The 21,573-nt window shown below is 39.6% G+C and overlaps 1 protein-coding gene across 1 annotated transcript; it reads left to right on the plus strand.

Moving 5' to 3' along the window:
• Positions 1 to 869: 869 nt before the first annotated feature.
• LOC147544086 (uncharacterized) lies at positions 870 to 6,331 on the plus strand. Its single transcript, XM_086635604.1, has 3 exons — positions 870 to 2,117; positions 2,254 to 5,316; positions 5,465 to 6,331. Exons 1-3 carry the CDS (start codon positions 870 to 872, stop codon positions 6,329 to 6,331), a joined length of 5,178 nt encoding a protein of 1,725 aa, XP_086491730.1.
• Positions 6,332 to 21,573: the final 15,242 nt, after the last annotated feature.

A 21,573-nucleotide genomic window follows, 5' to 3' on the forward strand; every position in this document is an offset into this window, starting at 1 on the left:
TAATTCTTCATTTCATCAAAACATCTTGTTTCATTTTTAGATGTTCCCCCTTTTGAGTATGGAAGCCTAAACACGATAATACGATATTATGATCAGGTATGTTTTGTAACCAGAAAATTGTACAGAAAAAAAAGGCAGCCTGAACAAACTAAAAACGGAGATCATTGCTTGTAAGAGAATGTCCAATCAAAACAAATAATGGAAATAGGGCACAACTACAAAACTGATCTATAATTACTATCTTCACTAGGCCGAAATTTCATCTACGATAGTCTTAACAAATTAAGCGTACATATTGAAGCCCTAGACAAGAAAGGTACATATTTTAACTATTCATTAAGAACTAAGACCTCGTAGGGAGATCAAGGTCAACTAGAGAACTAGTAAATACATGAAAAACGCATGTTCAAGCATTCAATAGCTTCACTATAAATACTTCTCGCGCAACCTGTCATGGATAACATGGCTTTGAACACCACGAAACCACAACAAATTAAGTATCTTTCGAGTAACTACGAAAAACAGTCCCCAATAAAAAAAAAATTAGGCTCTTGTAAAATATGTGTTAAAAGTTGATGTAGGTTGATTTGAAAACAAGAAAATATATAGAATACAGGTTTGTTCAAGCATCAATAGCTGCCCTATAAATACTTCTCGCAACCTATCATGGATAATATGACTTTACACACCACAAAACCACCATAAGTTAAGCATATATTGAGTAGCTAGAAATAACAATCCAAATGGAGAAAATTTGGGCCCTTGCAAAATACTTCTTCGATCTGGTTTTTTTGGAAACAGGAAAATACTATAAACACTTGGTTCAAGCATCAATAGCTTTACTATAAACACTTCTCGCGCAACCTATCATGGATGGCTATGCACCACAAACCCACCATAGGTTAAGTATTTATCGAGTAGCTAAATACACCAGTACCAATGTAGAAATTCTGAAATTTCCCTCTACTTCTGAAGCACACCAAAAGCATTTACAAGAGTGCCAGACTCTTATTGTTGGCAGTTTTGTGGGTGGTAAGGTCTCATTTGGTTATGCTACCAGCACTCTTCTTAAGATCTGGAAACCAAAAGGTAATGTTCAATTTACTCTCTTCAGAGATTCAATTTACATTATTATAGCTAACCTTGAGGAGGATAGGGAGTTGATTCTTGGGCATGAACCTATTCATATAGCTAGTAAATTGTTTCTTGCTCGACCTTGGCACCCCCACTTTGAGAGAGATGTTAACAAACTGGAAACTGTTCCTATTTGGGTTACATTGAGGGGGGTTCCATTTAGATTCTGGTATGATGAAGGAATTGCCATTATAGCTAGTTATATTGGAAAACCTTTGTTTGTGGATGGTCCTACTGCAACCAAGAGCAGAATGTCTTATGCCAGGGTATGTGTGGAGGTTGAGGTGAGCAAATCTCTGCCTGATGTGATTCCTGTGGTTGAGGAGGATGGAGAGGAGGTGAATATTCAAGTTCAATATGCTTGGAGGCCACAATATTGTTCTAAATGCAAAATACTGGGACATGTTGAGGCTAAGTGTAATGGTGGTGTTCCTGTTAAAAAAGTTTGGGTCCCTAAACAGAAGATGGGGGAGACTGGGGGTACAGAGCAGCTTAGAGGTAACCAGGGTGGCCCTAAGGTTGGTTCTAGCAATCCTTCTCCTTCTCTTAGTAGAGGGAAGAATGAGGTAGCTTCTGGATCATCTGAGGATAAGCTTATGAAAGAGGGGGAGAAGATGATTGATTCCATGGATGAGGAAGGTTGGACTGAGGTAAAGAGGAGAGGTTCCCTTAAAAGAAAGGGGCAGGAGAGTGATCCTAAGCCCCCTGAGGCAGTGGTTAAGATTGGCTCCTCTAGTAGGGGCAGTGAACTGGATGATACATCTATTCAGCTAGGACTGGATCAAATTCCTAATGAGGAAGGGATGGGGTCTATTCCTAATAATACTGGGAAGTCTTATTCATCCAGTTGGGTACAGAAACAGGGTTCAGATAAGGAGAGCCCTGGTGCTATTGTTCCTTATGAAATAGTTCCTGTTTCTGCTAATGTCAAAGCCTTTGAGGCTAAGATCTCTGATGATAGGAGGGCTCTAAAGTTCAAGAGGGTCTCCTTCTCAGGTTTTAATGTGTAGTGTGGGATGCTGGAATATAAGGGGGCTGAACTCTCCCCTTAAATCAAGTGAGGTCAGTAGGTTTGTAAGAACCAATAATTTAGGTGTGTGTGGGGTAATTGAAACTCAGGTTGCAAAGGCTAATAAGGATAAAGTTAGAAGGAGGTTTTTGCCTACTTGGAATTGGGTTCATAACTATGCTAGTGACAAAGCAGGTAGGATTTGGCTTTTTTGGGACCCTGGGCAGATTCATCTGAGTTTTATTGCTGAATCAACTCAGATGATTTCTTCCATGGTTACTTTGAGGGATGGTAGGAAATTTTTACTCTGTGTGATTTATGCTCATTATGATGGCATCTTGAGGAGGGACTTGTGGCAGGAGTTGAGGGTGCTGGCTAGTACTTATGAGTGTCCTTGGTTAGTCTTGGGGGATTTTAATGTTGTCCTAGAGGCTAGGGACTGTCTTGGAGGGACTGTAGCAAGACAACATTATGTGTATGAGTTTAAGGAATGCTTGGAGGATATAAGGTTATTTGATTGCCCTTACTCAGGTTGCCAGTTCACTTGGTCTAATAAGCAGGATGGTGATGGAGCAATAGCAAAGAAATTGGATAGAGCTCTTATCAATATTGAGTGGTTGGAGATGAGCTCCAATTCTTTTGCTGAGTTTCTTAATATGGGGGTCTCTGATCACTCCCCTTGTGTTGTCTCATTGAATGAGACTTGTGCTTCTGGCCCTAGACCTTTTAAATTCTTCAATTGTTGGACTGAGGAGGAGGGGTTTTTTGAGATTGTGGATAAGGCCTGGCAGATAGAAGTTATGGGTAATCCAATGTTTAGATTGGTCTCTAAACTAAAGAAGGTCAAGGCTGAGCTGCTGGTTTGGAAAAAGAAGAAGTTTTCTTTATATCCTTCTCAAGTGCAGACAGCTAGGAAGGTGATGGAGGAGGTGCAGGTAGAGCTTCAAAGACAGCCTTACTGTCTTGCCACTAGAGCTAAAGAAAGGGAGGCAGTTGCTGACTTTACTTTTAAAGCCACTATGGAGGAGTCTATGATCAGGCAGAAATCAAGGGTCCAATATGTGGACTTGGGGGATAGTAACACTAAGTTTTTTCATAATTCCTTAAAGGAAAGGAGATCTATAAATAACATTCCTTTTCTTTATAATAATGAGGATGTTAAGCTTGTGCAGGTAGATGATATAGCAGCTGAATGTGTTGGATTCTATCAGCAAATGTTTGGCTGCTCTTCTTATGGTGATGAGGGCATTGCTGGTCTGGATGCAATTCCTTTGGAGGGCAAGGTAACTGAGGCTCAAGCCATGGAGATTACCAGGAAGGTGACTAGGGAGGAGATTGTACATGCTCTATCCACCATTAATTCAGATAAAGCTCCTGGTCCAGATGGGTTCTCCTCTCACTTTTTCAAGAAGTGTTGGAAGATTGTGGGAGATGATTTTGTTGCAGCTGTCTCTAGATTCTTCTCCTCTGGCAAGTTGCTAGGTGAAGTCAACTCCACTCTTGTTACTCTGGTCCCTAAGACCCCTAATGCTTCTAAGGTTTCTGATTTTAGGCCTATTGCTTGCTGTAATGTGGTGTATAAATGCATCACAAAGATAATAACTTTGAGAATGAAGGGGGTTGTTGATGGGCTCATTCACCCTTGCCCATCTGCTTTTATTTCTGATAGAGCTATACAAGATAATATTTTACTTGCTCATGAGTTGACTAGGAACTATCATAGAGATAGAGGGCCTCCTAGATGTGCAGTGAAGATTGATCTCCAAAAGGCTTATGACACCATTGAATGGGCTGCTTTGATCAGGGTTCTAGAGAAGTTTGGGTTTCCTTCTCAATTCATTGGTTGGGTGAAAGTCTGTGTAACTTCTCCCAAGTTCTCTATCATGGTTAATGGTTGTTCTTATGGTTACTTTGAGGGTAAGAGAGGCATAAGACAAGGCTGTCCCATGTCTCCTTACTTGTTTGTTCTCATTATGGAAGTTTTGAATATGATGCTTGTCAATAAGGCCAAGAGTGGAGCTTTGCAGCTTCATACCAATTGTGCCAGACCACTTATCACCCATCTCTGTTTTGCAGATGATTTACTTGTATTTATGAAGGGTACTTTAACCTCAGCAAATGGGTTAGCTGCAGCCCTAGAGGATTTCTATTGTTGTTCTGGGCTGAAGGCTAACCAGGGTAAGAGTACTATCTATGCTTCTGGAGTTGATGCTCAGACTATGGTCTCCATTAAAGATAGATTGGGGTTTTCTTGTGGCTCTCTTCCTGTGAGATACTTGGGTATTCCTCTTATATCCACTAGGTTGAAGTTTTCTGATTGTATGCCTCTTATAGATAGAGTTTTGGCTAGAGTGAAGTCTTGGAAAGTTAAATTCTTATCATTTGCTGGGAGACTCACCTTGATTTCTTCTGTTCTATATGGCATAATTCAATTTTGGCTTAGTGTTTTTGTGTTGCCTCTGAAGGTCACTGATGAACTCAATAAAGTTATCATGAGATTTTTGTGGAGTGGGCCTGAGATGAAGGCAGGTCATGCTGCTGTGCAATGGAGTCTAGTGTGTTCTCCTTATGCTGAGGGTGGGCTTAATCTGAGGAACTTGAGGAAGCTTAATGTTGCTGCTAACTTGAGACTCCTTTGGGATATAGTGAGGGGAAAGAATACTATTTGGGTGGCTTGGGTCAAGAGTCATCTCATTAGAGGAAGGTGTTTTTGGTCTATCAATGCTCCTGCTGATGCCTCTTGGAGTTGGAGAAGAATATTACAGAACAGGAAATTGGGGCTTAAATTTGCTGTGTTTCTGGTAGGGAATGGTCAGAACATCAGCTTTTGGTTTGATAACTGGCATCCATTGGGTGTTTTAGAGGGGTTCCTTAATGACTTCTTTAGAAATGACAGTAGACTTCATAGGGAGGCTAAAGTAAGCTGCTGTATTTCAGAGGGTCACTGGGAGGTGCCTCTTATGGTTGCTGGGGAGCTCAGGCCTATCTCTGAAAAGCTAGATGAGGTGGAAATTGGTGGAGGGCAGGATTCTCTTATATGGGCTGCTGGGGAGGGGGGTGATTATACTTTGAAAGGGACTTATCTTGCTATAAGAGAAGCCAAAGCAGTAGTTAAATGGCATGGGTTGATTTGGTTCAGTCACAGGATTCCCAGACATAGTTTTATAGCTTGGGTTAGTATGAACAGAGCATTGAGAACTAAAAAGAAGCTGCAAGGGTGGGGGGATGTCTGTTTCCTTATTGTGTCCCCTTTGTTGTTCTAAGGAGGAGGATGATCTTCATATTCTTTTTTATTGTGAGTTTTCTAGGTCTATTTGGCAGAAGCTATTAGACATGTTGGGCCTCTCTAAACAAAGTTGGGGCACTTGGGAAGAGATTATATCATGGTTCACTCTTTCCTTTGCTAGACAAGACAGCTTGGGTCTTCTTGGCAGGCTATGTTTCAATGCTAGTCTCTATCATATATGGGCTGAAAGGAACAGAAGAATTTTTTCTGGCCATTTTGAAGGTTGGGAAACTGTCTCCTTTAGGATCATCTCTGATGTAAAGATGAAGATGTCTAGTGTGTGCAAGCAAGCTAGAGAGAGTGCTGCAACCAGATTGGTGGCTTCTAAATGGAACTTTTCTTGGGAGTTTGTTCCTAAAAAAACTACCTTCTGTGTTTGGCAAAAACCAAATGTGGGTTGGTCTATGATCAACTCTGATGGCTCTTTGGGCACCTCATCAGCTGGGTATGGTTGTGTTATTAGGGACTGCTATGGTGATGTGGTTGCAGCTGCTTGTGGAGGCTCCAAACCCATAACTGTTCTCCATCATGAGTTGGAGGGGGTGCAAGCAGGGCTGGAGCTTGCAAGAATGTATTGCCTGAGTAGGGTAGTGGTTGCTACTGATTCCCTTCTAGTTGTTGGGTTGCTTACTAAACAGGGAGCTACTCCTCCATGGAGATCCTTATTTCTCTGGCAAAAGATTAAGAGACTAATGGGTATGTTTGAATACTGTAAGGTGAAGCATGTGTTCAGGGAGGCCAACCAAGTGGCTGATTTGTTATCAAAGGCAAGGTCTGATCTGGGAAGGGTAGTAGTGTTAAGTTCTATAACACTTGGTGCTGAGATTAGGAGGGTGGTTCAAGAGGATAAGTGCTGTAAGGATGAGAGTGAGATGAATTTTTCGGTTTTTCTTCCTTTGTAGCTTCTGTATAGCTTGTAAGTCGCCTGTTTGGGACTAGTTTCTTTCTTTGTTAGGGCCCTGGCTCCCTTATGCCTGCTTATTAATGACAAAAAAAAAATGTAGAAATTCTGGCCCTCATAATATAGTGTTTGAAAGTTGGAACTTTTTAATATTGTTTTCAGCAAATTACGTTTTAAATTCAAAAAATATATTAATATGTGATAACAATAAAAAAAATATTAATTAAAAAACAAGAAATATATTTTGTAAGCAGAAAATTGTACAAAAATAGTGCAAACTCATTAAACTAAGATATAAAATTTTTTATTCGAAAAACATGAAGAAGTAAAACAAATACGGAAACTCTATTAATGGTTTTAGTTGGCCTAATTATCTAATAGTCTTAAAAGATTAAGCATGCATATAAAACCCAACAAAAAAGAGATGCACACAAATATTAAATACTATGCAGAAATTCCCTATGACAGTGAAGAACATGAAGATGCGATCTTAGTAACCCTGTGCCTATGGTAACACACAAACTAAATAACAAACATGACAGAAATTTCAAGAAGTTCAGGAAGAAGAACAGCAAAATGTAAGGTTTTACTTCAGTAGAAGGTACCAAACAACTTCACCAACGGTAGTCTTAACATATTAAGCATGTATATGAACACCTAGACAAAGAGGTACTGACTTTAACAATCCGTTAATGAGAAAGAGAAAATGCATGAAAAAAATGCATGAACAACGTATGTTTAACACTAATAGCTTCATTACAAATACTTCTCGCGCAACCTGTCATGGATAACATGGCTTTGTACACCACAAGACCACAAAAGGTTAAGTATCTATCGAGTAGCTACAGCCTACAAATAATAGTCCCCGCTGGCAAAATTTTGGGCCCTCTTAAAGTGAGTGTTAAAAGTTGATGTTGGTTGCTTAGAAAATAGGAAACTATATACAACACATGAACCACTATTCAAACATTATCATTAGCTACCCAATAAATACTTCTCGCGCAACCTATCATGGATAATATGGCTTTATACGCCATAAAACCACCATAAGTTAAGTAACTATTGAATAGCTAGAAATAACAGTCCCAATGGAGAAAATTTGTACCCTTGCAAAATACTTTTTCAAATCTGGGTTTTAGAAATAGGAAAATACATAAATACATGTCACTTTTTTTTTTGATAATGATAAGCGGGAGGTGCCCGAACCGAAAACAAGAATTCAAAAAACAGCAAAGAAATCAAAATTACATCAAATCATTAGCCCCACCCTTTCCTCATCCGCACTGTTCCTCTCGAGTCCGCATTAACAATATTGACTAATTCCGCCGGTAGTTGACTAATATTCAAATGAGTTACACCCGGTCCAAGCTTCATCTTCGACAAGAAATCAGCAGCCTGATTGGCTTCTCTATAGACATGAAAAACCCGAAAACTCCGAAATTGGCTCCGAAGCCTCTGAACTCTCTTCCACGAACTCCTTGCCCTCCATGGTAATCTCTGATGTGGTTTTGCAAGAAGTAACTTGATATTCATCGAGTCAAGACCAAGTTCAACGTCCTGCAGTCCGGCACTAAGTGCTAACTCCAATCCCAACTCAACACCTTGCAGCTCGTGTATGAAGATAGTCTGTCCATCAACCTGACCTGTGGCTGCTCTGACAACAATCCCCTCTGAATCTCGAATAATGGCCCCATACCCCGCTTTCACCTCGTTCAGTGCACCATCAGTATTAATCATATATCTTCCTACCGTCGGCCGAGTCCATTTACATGGAGTGTAGACTGGCTTTTGGAGAGAAATGATAAGATTCCAGCGATCAATGGTTCTCCGATTCTCCTCTGTATCTTCAAACCGTTTGGTAACGGTGTTCAGCTTGATCTTCACTTCATCACAGATAGTGTGTATAATCAGCCCCGGTGACATGACATTACTTCTAAATACCCTGTTGTTCCGCTCCTTCCAAATATGATAGACATAGGCATTTAGAAGCAAACGACCCACTCGGGCAGCGATAGAAAGCCCACCAAAATGATTGATACACCACTGTAGCTCCCCTTCCCAATCTGCAGCACATACTCTCTGGAATCCCATCTTAAGTAATAACGATTCCCATATGCACCACAAAACCACCATAAGTTAAGTATTTATCGAGTAGCTAGAAACACCAGTACCGCTGTAGAAATTTAAGCCCTCGTAATATGGTTTTTGAAAGTTGGCGCTTGTTAATATTGTTTTCAACAAATAATGTTTTACATTCAAAAAATATATTAATATGTGATAACAATCAAAAATATTATTTCCGAAACCAGAAATATATTTTATAAGCAGAAAATTGTACAAAAATAAAATAAGCTAAGAAACAAACATTTTCGCTTGTAAAAGCATGAAGAAGTAAAAAATATGGAAATCCCCTTAATAGCTGTAGTTGGCCTAATTATCCCCAATAATAGTCTTAAAAGATCAACCATGCATATTGAACCCAACGAAAAGGAGATGCACATAAATATCAAATACTATGCAAGAAATTCCCTATGGCAGTCAAGCCTATGAAGAGACACATAAATATGAAAACCAAACAAACAACTATCTAAGTAATCCTGCCTAGGGTACCAAACAAACTATATAACAAAGATGCCAACAACAATTTCAAAATTTTCGAGAAGACGAACAGCAAAACGTAGAGTTTTACTTCAGCGGAAGGTAACAAGCAAACTTCACCGACAATAGTCAAACAGATTATATGAACCCCTAGACAAGGATAGAGTGATTTTAACAATTTATTAAGGATTAAGACCTCAAAGGGATATCAACGTTAATTAGAAAACTAGTAAATACATGAAAAACACATGTTCAAGCATCAATAGCTTCCCTATAAACACTTCTCGCGCAACCTGTTATAGATAACATGGCTTTTTACACCACAAAACCACAACAAGTTAAGTGTCTATCGAATAGCTATAAAAAACAGTCCGTGTTGGAAAAATGTTGGGCTCTTTTGAAGTATGTGTTAAAAGTTGACATTCATTGATTAGAAAACAAGAAAATATATAGAATACATGACCCATTGTTCAAGCATCAATAGCTGCCTCATAAATACTTCTCGCGCAACCTATCATGGATGGTTATATGAACCACAAAACCACCATAGGTTAAGTATTTATCAAGTAGCTAGAAACACCAGTACCAATGTATAAATTTTTGCCCTCGTAATATAGTTTTTAAAAGTTGGTGCTTTTTAATATTGTGCTCAGCAAATTCTGTTTTAAATTTGAAAATATATATTAATATAATTCAGAAACCATATATATATATTTTCTGCTTTCAAAAACTGTGCATTACAAAACTAAGATAAAAACATTTCTGGTTGTAAAAGCATGAACAAGTTGAACAAGTTAAAAAATTGTACAGAAATAGTGCACACATGATAAACTAGGATACAAACAATTTCGGTTGTAAAAGCATGAGGAAGTAAAAACAAATATGGAAATTACCTATGACAGTAAAGACCATGAAGCAATACACGAATATCAAAAAACAAATATAAAACAACCTAAATAACCCTGCCTAAGGTATGAAACAATCTAAAATTCTAAATAACCACCGCGACAACAACAATTTCAAAAGTTCGGGAAGAACAACAAAATGTAGGGTTTTACTTGAGTGAAGCAGCAACATCACCAGCATAATTCTCCTCGTCAAAATAGTTACTAAAATTAGTATCTAACAACTCCTAGGTTTATCAGCGTCCTGATCTCTAAACATTGATGTAGTAGTTTCCGTAATCCAAGACCAATGGTTTCATATGAACCCTAGAAAATTCAAAAATTGGAAAAAATTCTAGCATCAACAGAAAGGTGATAAATCCTAGAACTACCGCGTCATCAAAGAGTTTGGGTACAAGCTCCGATAAAACCCTTCAAAACCCTGTCGATAAAACCCTATGAAGAAAACCTAGCAATTTCGATAAAACCCTATCAAGAAAACCTAGCAATTTCGATAAAACCTTATCAAGAAAACCTAGTAATTTTGGAGATACTTCAACTACGCGTAATTTCAAGATCGATAGAAACGATATATGCAGAAGAAAAAAAAAACCTAGGATGAAAAAGGATCAGTAAGTACTCTGTTCAAAGAAAGAACCTAGAAAACCAGAAACCTTAATCTGGCCGATTTTGTTCATTGGGATGTTTCGTCTTCAGCCGCCGTTCATGTCCATCGTCGTACTTCCGTCGTCGTTCTTGTCTCCATCGATCTTCCCTCGTCGATCTTTTCTCCCTTCTTTCTCCGGCGTTCTTGATTTCACCCACCTTTTTTCCCCAATTTTATTCCCTTTCACTACTACGCGTAAAAGTAAAGCGTGCTTTAAACGCATGAAATCCGTTACTAAGGGCAACTCCAATGTGGGGCTCGGGCTCCCAATTTTGGGAGCCCTTGAATTTTGGGAGGCCCGGGGCTTTTTCTCGATTCCAACGTCGGGCTCCCAACCGGGGCTCCCAAATCAAAATAGTATAGTGTGCGAAGTACGTGTGCGAAATTTTGATTTTAAATTTCGACTATAAATTATTAGATTTCGATTATGAATTAAAGTGCGATATTCTTCCGTCGAGATAAAAACAAAAAGATAAAGACAAAAAATAAAAAATTAGAAAACAAAATACTTAAAAAAGAAGTACTTAAAATAGGGGATCCACCCCAATACTAAATCCCACCTTTCTCTCTCATTTTTTCTTCTTTCTCTCTCATTTTTTCTTCTTTCTCTCTCATTTTTTCATCTTTATCTCTCAATTTCTTCCAAGTTAAACTCCAATTTTTCATCTTTCTCTCTCAATTTATTCAATGGATAGTCCAAATCCCAATTTCAATAATTATGGTTATGTAGAAATGTTAAATTCCGATTTCAATTATGATGAAGTTAATTTATCGAATGATGTGGTCGAAGAAAATTTTGATTGTAATGAAACGCCAACGTCGTCGGTAAAGCGTTATACTCAAATAGATGATAGTGTACTCGTTAATGCTTATTTACATATTGCCACCGATGCGATTATTGGCAATGATCAATGAGCGGGTACTTTTTGGAATAAGATTACCGTACACTTCAACGAGCGTACAAATCAAAATCGTGTAGCAAAGGGCCTTAAATGTCGTTGGAGCGAAATTAACAAGCAATGCGCGAAGTTTTGTGGGTATTTGTCATTGTTGCAAAGGAACCCAAAAAGCGGAAAAAATGATGATGATCGGGTAATTACTATTATTACATTTTGACAACATTAAGATTTTTTTTTTTACACAAAGTTGAAATTTTAATTTTAATTTTTGCAGTTAAACTCTGCAAAACTATTGTTTAAACAAAACAATGGGAACAAAGATTTTAAGTTCGAACATTGTTAGAAAAATTTTGAAAGACCATCCCAAATGGTCATCAAACTTATCTCAAGCTTCGTCAAACAAAAGAAAAACTTCTTTGGACCAAGACGAAGGATCTCCCTCCACAATCCAACAAAGACCACTTGGAAGAAAAGCAAGCAAGGAGGCTAGAGATAAATCCAGAAGTACTGAAACTTCTACAACGATTTTGGAAAGAGAGAAATGCGAATCAGGAGAGTAGAGATAAACTTCTCAATGACGCCATTAATTCGGAAAAAGAAAGTCGACTACTTCAAAACAAACAATTAGAAATGAAAGAAAAAGAATTAGTCGTGGAAGAAAGAAAATTAAACGCTAAAGTGTTGCAAATGGGGATAGACTTGTTGGGCAAAGATACTTCGAACATGACTCCCGAACAACTTGCTCTTCATAGAATGTTGATCTCAAATTGTCAAAAAAATAATGGGGGTGCATTTTAGTGATTCTAATTAGATCCTTTTAATAATTAGATCCTTTTAACTATGTATGAATTTCAATTATGTATGAATTTCAATTATGTATGAATTTTAATTATTTATAAAATTTTAATGATTTTAATTATAATAATGTAATGGGTGAAAATTCAAACACAAATCTCACACGCGTACACCACACATGCACATTTTTTGGATTTGGGAGCCCCCACATTGGAATTGAGACAAAGCCCCGGGGATCCCAAAATTCAGGGGCTCCCAAAATTGGGAGCCCGAGCCCCACACTGACTTTGCCCTAAGCCCTTTTGTTTATTACCATTGTAAACAGGAGGCGCAAGTACCCAAGCCCCAAAGTCCATTTCTACTAAAAGCGCACCTTTTCCTATAAACACCCCTCAAAATGAAAAAGAATAACTAATTAGGGGTGGTTGGTTGATGACTATTTAGGGTTTGGCCGAATTATAACAAATAAACGGTGTTTGCCTAAATCATTGGCCCAAGCCGAGTCAATCAAACAGTCAACCGATTTTGTTCACCCAGTTTAATTTGACTCAGTTGCTCGGTTCCACCGAACACAATTAACCAAATCAAACATAAGAAAAAAGTAAAATTAAGAATAATGAAAATTAAAATTTAAAATTAGACTTTCTACCAATCGAGACTTATATTCCTTAAAAAAATCTAAATTTAGTTTACGATCTCTATTAAGTAACGGTTATTAATATATGGTATTATATATTGTATATATAACTATGTATAACTAAAAAATGTATATATAAAGTTCGGTCGGTTCATTTTGAACGGTTTTCAAAAGTCGAAGTTGGAGTCAAACCAAATTAACCAGACCAAATCAAGATCAATTGATCATTTTTTCAACTGAGTTGGACAGAACATTGGTTGGTTCGGCCCAAAAACCATTCAGTACGGTTCGACCAAGTTCGGTCTTGTCGATTTTGCTGAGCATTGCTCACCCCTAGATATTTATTTGAACTTGGCATAAGCATAACTCCACCCCTAAGACGAGAGTTGATTCCCGTACAAAACGTGGATAACAAAACTACGAAATTGAGATAGTCGTTGTCGTAATATACGATTTCGACATGTTTAACACACTATATGTGACTACATGAAGACCATTCCATGATACAAATTGATAGTTTTACGTGAATGGCATACACTAAATCAACCATATAACGGATAAGGTAGACCGTCACAGAAATAAATGTAGGAAACAAAACCTAAGAAGATGTAACTAATGCCTCATGTAAACTAGTCGATACTGCTAACATAAATTCTGATATCCTTGAAGTCTTAGGTTCAACTCTCAAAAGAAATTGGATCCATAGATACTGGATTTGGATTATTAAAAGTATATATAAAGTATAAGTTTGTTGGGTTTTAGGTTTAATCCACGATTACATTTACAGTGGAACGAAGAAAATTTTTGCAGTGTGACATTTAAAGCAAATCTAACAAAAAATTTCAGTGCAATTGGGCGGTTATAGTTAGGGGTGGGAATCGGGCGGGTTCGGACGAGCTGGGACATAATATAGCCGGACTCGGGGGGATCGGGCACCACATTGCCTAGCCCGCGACTAGTTGCCGGGAGGATCGGGCCAGACAAAAGCAACCAACCCAGACCCCGTAGCCAGCCTGCCCGTGCGAGCTCCGTCGGACTCGGGCCGGAAGGGCTCAGGCAATTTAATTAAAAAAAGTATTTAGAAAAAGGGTGATTTCCCAAATGGGCCCCAACTTTGTGACTAGCTTTCTGCCTAGCCCCCTACTTTAGCAAAAATACCCATATGGCCTCCTTTTTCAGTTACCGTTATAACACCGTAATCTAGTCATCACCTTCTCTCCTCCATCTCATCATCTCTCTCTCCCACCTCACTTTCTCGCCACTTAATCGTCTTCTCTGGCGAGTGTCGCCGGCCGGCCAATTTTCCGGCCGGCAACTTTCAAACATAAAAAGAATTTTCTCTTCCTCTCTCTCTCTAACACTCCGGTGAAGGGAGACCTTCGCTGGAGGTCTGGTCTGTTCAAGGTGTGTCCACGAACAGATCAAAGGTCTGTCCATGAACAGACCAGACCTCTGGTGAAGGTCTCCCTTCGCCGGAGTGTTAAAGAGAGAGAGGAAGAGAGAATTTCTTTTCTTTTTTATGTTTGAAGGTCGCCGGTCGAAAAATTGACTGGCCGGCGACACTTGCCGGAGAAGACGATGAAGTGGCGAGAAGGTGAGGTGGCAGAGAGAGATGACGAGATGGAGGAGAGAAGGTGATGACTAGATAACGGTGTTATACGGTAACTGAAAAAGGAGGTCATATGGGTATTTTTGCTAAAGGAAGGGGCTAGGCAGGAAGCTGGTCACAAAGTTAGGGGCCATTTGGGAAATCACCCTAACAAAATATTAAGCTTAAAAAAAGAGATACATGCTCTAAATTTACATAATTATGATTTACATATCTGCTCTAAATTTACAAATTAAAGCTTAAAAACAGATACTACAACATCATCATCCTCTTCTAAACCTCTCAATTTGCAAACATTAATTGTAGTAAATTATATATCACAACAAAACTCATAGGCCAAACATGTTGATAACCAGATCCATCAGCTTTCCATAAGAAATTGATTACTTTCATTAAGTAATTGTTAGTCGATTCAACTTAGTTTCAATTTTTGTTGATGCTTCATCTTTTAAACTTCTTTCCCCTGAAACCAACACAGAACCTAGAAAATAAATGGAATAACAAATACAAACACTTTAGTAGAGCAAAATCCTCCCCATTTCCATCAAATTTCAGCCATTAATTTCACCAAGAAATGAGCTTTTGATGCAAATCCTCAAAGTCAACTATTTACTCTTCAATTTCTGATTTTGGAAGTACGGGTTTGGTTCTTGATGGGAAATCCTTCCATCTTTCTAGTTTCTATTTCATAAAACTAAGAATAATATCACAAAGAGACCCTAACTTCATTACTGTCATATACATAACTAAACAAGACCAACTAAATTAAACATATTAAACAAAATTACAACAAAATAATAAACATAACTATCTCAAATGGTTGGTTTATCAAATAAGAACACATAAAGAAAATAACAAAATTATAACATTACTGCAAAACCTAGATCTATTATAAAACCTTAAGAATCAATAAAAGAAACAAACTAACTACATAATATAGATATTTTCAACTAATTTCTAAGATGAGTTGCAAGGTTTAACCGCGTCATTTGATCGTTAGATCATCTGCGTATACCTAAGTACCAACATCATCTTTCACCTTTTATAAATTAGTAATGGAATCATTGTCTCATGCTCTCAATCTCCCATAGATATAACTTAATGAAGGAAAGAGAGAGGCGGAGAGAGAGAGGCAGAAGAGAGGCGGAGAGAGATAGAAAGAGGTGGAGAGAGAGAGAGAGAGGTGGAGAGAGTTAGGGTTCTTAAACAGAACCCTATTTATAGGATTCGAAGGGGTGTTTATTTAGATCCAACGGCTGAGAGAGCCGTTGGATCTAAACAATTCATGCGGATCGTGAGTAGGGTTGTCGGGCTTATCTTTTAATCGGGCTCTCTCGGGCTCGGGTAGCGGGCGGACACTATAGGGCGGGTATCAGACGGGCTTTTCGGGTCGGGACTCAGATTTGAAGGCTTGTCCGAGTCCCGCCCTATAAGCCCAATTCCAACGGGTCGGGTAAGCCAGACTCGGGCACCGTTCGGTCTGCTGGTCCAGACGTTCCGGGCGGAACGGGTCGGGTCTCGGGTTCCCGGACTGTTTTCCCCGCCCTAGTTGTAGTAGCACTCAGGCTAAACGCTATAAGTGGTCGGTCACTCGGTCCTTACACAGTGTCACCTACTGCCCCTTGACTTCTTTTTAAATTTTTACCAAGTTCTTTTTTTTTTGAAAATTTCACCAAGTTCTCAGATTTCTAATTCTACAAAACAAAAAAGAAGTTCTTACATTTCTTGTCAAATGAAGTTGATTTTTGAAGAAAGAATTTGTAGAAAAACTTAGGGGGGTAGTGGATTGGGACTTTCACAGATATTCATAGACAAAACGTCCCGTAGACATTTCAAGACATTTCGGGTGATTTATTATAGACAAAATGTCTTCAAAGACATTTTCAAGACATTGAGTTTGTAGACAAAATGTCTTTATAGACATTTCAAGACATTTGATCCATAGACAAAATGTTCTGGGGACATTTCAAGATCTTGAATCAATTGAAAAAATGGGTAATGCATATTATATTTGTACTAATCAAAAATATATTTTTCGACTTTCGTAGTCATCTGTGAATATCTGTACCCATTGATGGACATTTGGTGGATATTTATTATTTTAATATTATTATTATTGTTTAATCACATGAAATAATATATATGTATTAACATTTCAAAAATATATTTTTAGACTTTCGTAGACATCTGGGAATATTTGTGGGCATTGATGGACATTTGGTTGATATTCATTATTTTAATATTATTATTATTATTGTTTTATTTTATTATGATAAGTGGGAGGAGCCCGAAACGAATATAATGAAATAAGAAATCAAAAAAACAGCAAAGAAGTCAAATTACATCATCTCATTAGCCCCACCCTTTCCTCATTCTCACTGTTCCTCTAGAGTCCGCATTAATGATATTGACTAATTCCACCGGAAGTTGACTAATATTCAAGTGAGTCACCCCCGGTCCGAGCTTCATCTTCGACAAGAAATCTGCAGCCTGATTGGCTTCTCTATAGACATGAAAAACTCGAAAACTCCGAAATTGACTCCGAAGCCTCTGAACTCTCTTCCACAAACGCCTCGCCCTCCATGGTAATTTCTGATGTGGTTTTGCAATAAGTAACTTGATATTCATCGAGTCAAGACCAAGTTCAACTTCTTGCAATCCGGCACAAAGTGCTAACTCCAATCCCAACTCAACACCCTGTAGCTCATGTATGAAAATAGTATGTCCGTCAACCTGACCTGTGGCTGCTCTCACAACAGTCCGCTCCGAGTCTCGAATATTGGCTCCATACCCCGCATCCACCTCGTTCAATGCACCATCTGTATTAATCATATATCTCCCTGCCGTCGGCCGAGTCCATATGCATGAAGTGTAAACCGGCTTTTGGAGAGAGATAGTAAGATTCCAGCGATCGATGGTTCTCCGATTCTCCTCCGTATCTTCAAACCGTTTGGTAACGGTATTCAACTTAATCCTCACTTCATCACAAATAGTGTGTATAATCAACCCCGGTGACATGACATTACTTCTAAATACCCTATTATTCCGCTCCTTCCAAATATGATAAACATATGCATTTAGAAGCAAACGGCCCACTCGGGCAGCGATAGAAAGCCCACCAAAGTGATTGTTACACCACTGTAGTTCCCCTTCCCAATCTGCAACACATACTCTCTGAAATCCCATCTTGAGTAATAACGATTTCCATATAATCTTTGTAACTGAACACCCAAAGAATAGGTGGAAAACCGTTTCTTCATCTCCCCCACAGTATACACAAGTAGTGTCTATAGCCATACCCCAACTAGCAAGAAGCGATCTGGTTTTGAGGTGTTGTCGGAAGGCAAGCCACGTGATGAAGCAATGTTTGGGTATACCACCTGGTGACCATACTAATGAAGTCCAACTCAATCGAGTTCCTCTAGGTCGAATAGCTTCATACGTCTCGTTGAGAGTAAACTCTCCATTCTGGCTAGGCGTCCAGATCACCTCATCTCTAAGAGTATTATCTACCACCACCTCTCTAGCCTCGACCTCAATAGTCCCTAACATAGCTGCCACATGCGTAGGGAAATCCCAGCCTGACTGCCCGATAAACTGAGAAACCCGGGCATCTAAATGAAGGTAAGAATCATATCTATATGTCTCCTCAAAAGCATCAAATAGAAGACCACGAGGATGCCATAAATCAGTCCAGAATTTGGTATCATGACCATCCCCCAAAGAAGTGCAAATGAGTCGATGAGTTGTCGGTATGCTGGCTAGAATCCGACGCCAACACCAAGAACTTCTACTCGAAGCCGATAAAGTCCAGAAGTGTTGACCTTTGATGAGATTATGTCTCACCCAATCAGCCCACAAAGTCGTCTTACCACTAACCAGATCCCATATATGGCGAAGGTTAGACGCCTCAAACAACACCTCGATATTGCGAAGTCCGAGGCCCCCTTCACCAGTTGGGTAACAAAGGCTTTCCCAGCCAATAGGAGCTCTCTTACACCCCATATCAGCACCTGACCAGAGGAACTTACTAAAGATGGAGTTGATGTCGTTCATAACCCTTTTGGGAATAACCAACACCGCTGCCCAATATAGTAACATGTTGTTCAAAACCACCTTAATGAGAAGAACACGCCCCGCAAACGATAAAAAGCGACTCTTCCAAGATTGGATTCGTCCCTTGATTTTATCGATTAGCAGGATGCAATGACTATAGGTAAGACGAGACGATATAAGAGGTAATCCCAAGTATCGAATAGGCAGAGAACCATTACCGAATTCCAGGATGGTGGTGATATCACTCTGACCTTGAGCCAAAAGACCAGCAAAGAAGATGGTACTCTTGAGCACGTTGACCTGCAACCCCGTCGCCCGATGATAACCAGTTAGCACACCTTTTAGAGATTGAGCCGAACCCGTGTCTCCTCGAAAGAAGACCATGAGGTCGTCTGCAAAACAAAGATGAGTAACCTTAGGGACTAGACACTGGGGGTGTAGCAGAAACCGACCCGCTCTTTCCTCTCGATCAATAAGGACCGCGAAAACCTCCATTATTAAAACAAACAAATATGGAGATATCGGACAGCCTTGCCGTAAACCTCGTTTCCCATCAAAGTAACCACGGGCTTCACCGTTGACCAGAATAGAGAACTTGGACGTAGTAACACAAGACCATATCCATTCTATAAATATGCTTGGAAAATGGAACTTACCAAGGACCGAGAATAGTGAAGACCAACGGACTGTGTCATACACCTTCTTAAGGTCAATCTTAACCATACACCGAGCTGGACCAGTAAGTCGATGGTAATTCCGGACAATCTCATGGGCCAGCATGATATTGTCTTGGATAGTACGTCCAGAGATAAAAGCTGACTGGTTTGGACTAATCATCGAATAAATGACTCCTTTCAGTCGAACAGTGAGTATCTTGGTAATGCATTTATACAGCACATTACAACAAGATATAGGTCTGAAGTCTGAAACTGAAGAAGCATTATCGATTTTAGGAATAAGAGTCACAAATGTAGAGTTTACCTCTTTGAGAAGTTTTCCAGAGCTGAAGAAGTTCTGAATAGCCTCCACAAAGTCATCTCCCACAATCGACCAACACGCCTTGAAAAAGTGGGAAGAGAACCCATCCGGCCCCGGCGATCGATCAGAACCAATAGTTTGCAAAGCAGCATATATTTCATCTCTGGTCACCCTCATAATAAGAAGAGCTCCTTAAGCTTTCGTCAGCGGGCGTAAGAACTCCACATTAGATATGTGATCTAATGCTTCATTATCCTCATCCTCTCGACCGAATAAGTCCTGATAGAAATCCACACACATATTAGCTATTTCCATTGGATCCTCAGCCACCAAACCATCCTCTCTGGTGAGTCGAGTGATAGCGTTCCGAGACTTCCGCTCTTTAATAGAGTTGTGGAAATAAGTTGTATTGCTGTCATTGAGAGTGAGCCAGTCAACTTTAACACGTTGTCGGAGCATTGCTGTTTCAGCCCGTACAACGTTACTATAGTTTTCATTAGCTACTCTCTCTTGCCTCCGTAAAACTGGATTTCCTGGATCTCCCTGCAATCGAACCTGCACTGAATGTAAAAAAGTCCGGTTAATGGTTAGCTGGTTCGTCACCCCATTGAACCGATCTTTCTTCCATTCATTTAACCGAGCCTTCAAAGCTTTGAGTTTTGTCACCATACGAAACATCGGATTACCCCGTACTGACACCTTCCATACATCAGCAACAAGAGCTCGAAACGTGGGATCCTCCGTCCAAGCGTTGAAGAACCGAAACGGAGTACGCCGGTGTATGTTGGGTGCAGCAAGCGGAATAATAATAGGAGAGTGATCTGAATCCCCAGGCGGTGGAAAATCTGCTTTAGCTAGAGGAAAGCAGGTCAACCAACCACTATTAATAAGAGCCCGATCAATCTTGGAACTGACATTTGCAACTCCCATCTGCCTGTTAGACCATGTATAGAAACAACCTGTAAACGGGCAATCAAACAGTCCCAAATCAGTAACACAGTCAAACATCTCATTGGAGCCTTGAGATGGTGAGCTATTACCGCCTCTCTTCTCATTGGCCAGCATAGTGGTGTTAAAGTCACCTAGCACTAGCCACGGAGCCTCAGAACCCATCATAAGAAACTCAAGGTCCCTCCAAAGCTCCCGGCGATGAACAGTACTATTACTTCCACATACCACTGCCATAAGAAAACCCGAACCATCTGGAAACCGAACACCACCTGCAATAACTTGCCCTCCAACATGGGACACAGTGAAATCAACCCTACACGGATCCCATCCAATCCAAATCCTTCCACCCGGAACAGCCACGTAATTATCAATAAAAGTCCAGCTAGAGTTAAGACTTCGCTGAATGCGAATCTTATTACGCTCCTGGACATGAGTTTCTAGAAGTCCACACAAACCAATTCTATTCAATCTCACCAAATCTCTCACACTTTTCGTACGGAGAGTATCATTAAGACCTCTCACGTTCCATCATGCTATATTAATCATTTAACTATTGGGGTAATGTTTCGACCCCCTCAGAGGTCTCCGGATTACTCTTCATTCTCAAAGTACTCGAAATAGGGACAGAATCATTCCGTGAGTTGTTGAGTGAGGGGTCATCTTCCTCATGGAGATGTTCATCACCTTTGTCTATATGGTCCCTATCCGTGTCCTCCCTTTCCTGTTCACGGTTATGATTTCCTGATTCTAAATCATCATGAGTATTTAAAACCGAGAAAGTATTACCTGTGTGCGAACCATTCGTACCTGATTTGTTACGGAGATTTGTCGCGTTCCTCGCTATTTTCCGATGTGGTTGATCCATTTTTCTAAATTTTCAACACCGATGGTGAATCTATTATTCCGTGGGACTACCATTGACCACTCACCATTTGTATCACAGCTCTCTTTTGAGGTTTGATGGACTGAATTGTTAGTCGCTGCCGTTGCCGAGCGTTTCCTACCACCTTCCTGTCGGTTGGGACCAAAGCCCCTAACATTAGAAACATTAATTTGACGATTGTCTTGATAGTTTCTTGATTTCATCAAGTTCGAACCATTCTGTCCAGATTTTGTGTTGTTCAAACTCTCTCCTCGAACCCCTTCTCTAACTTTCGAATTACCTTCAT

The sequence above is a fragment of the Eschscholzia californica genome, unplaced genomic scaffold, assembly GCF_041429995.1.
Source record: "Eschscholzia californica isolate CP2 unplaced genomic scaffold, dmEscCali1.0.p SCAF_4, whole genome shotgun sequence".
Classification (NCBI taxonomy): Eukaryota; Viridiplantae; Streptophyta; class Magnoliopsida; order Ranunculales; family Papaveraceae; genus Eschscholzia; species Eschscholzia californica.

Excerpts from the sequence above, each read along its gene's own strand:
- LOC147544086 (XM_086635604.1), top strand. The coding sequence starts at position 870 with ATGGATGGCTATGCACCACAAACCCACCATAGGTTAAGTATTTATCGA. Across the intron at positions 2,118-2,253 it reads GGGCTCTAAAGTTCAAGAGG|GTTGCAAAGGCTAATAAGGA; the intron begins GTCTCCTTCTCA and ends ATTGAAACTCAG. Across the intron at positions 5,317-5,464 it reads GACATAGTTTTATAGCTTGG|AAGCTATTAGACATGTTGGG; the intron begins GTTAGTATGAAC and ends TCTATTTGGCAG.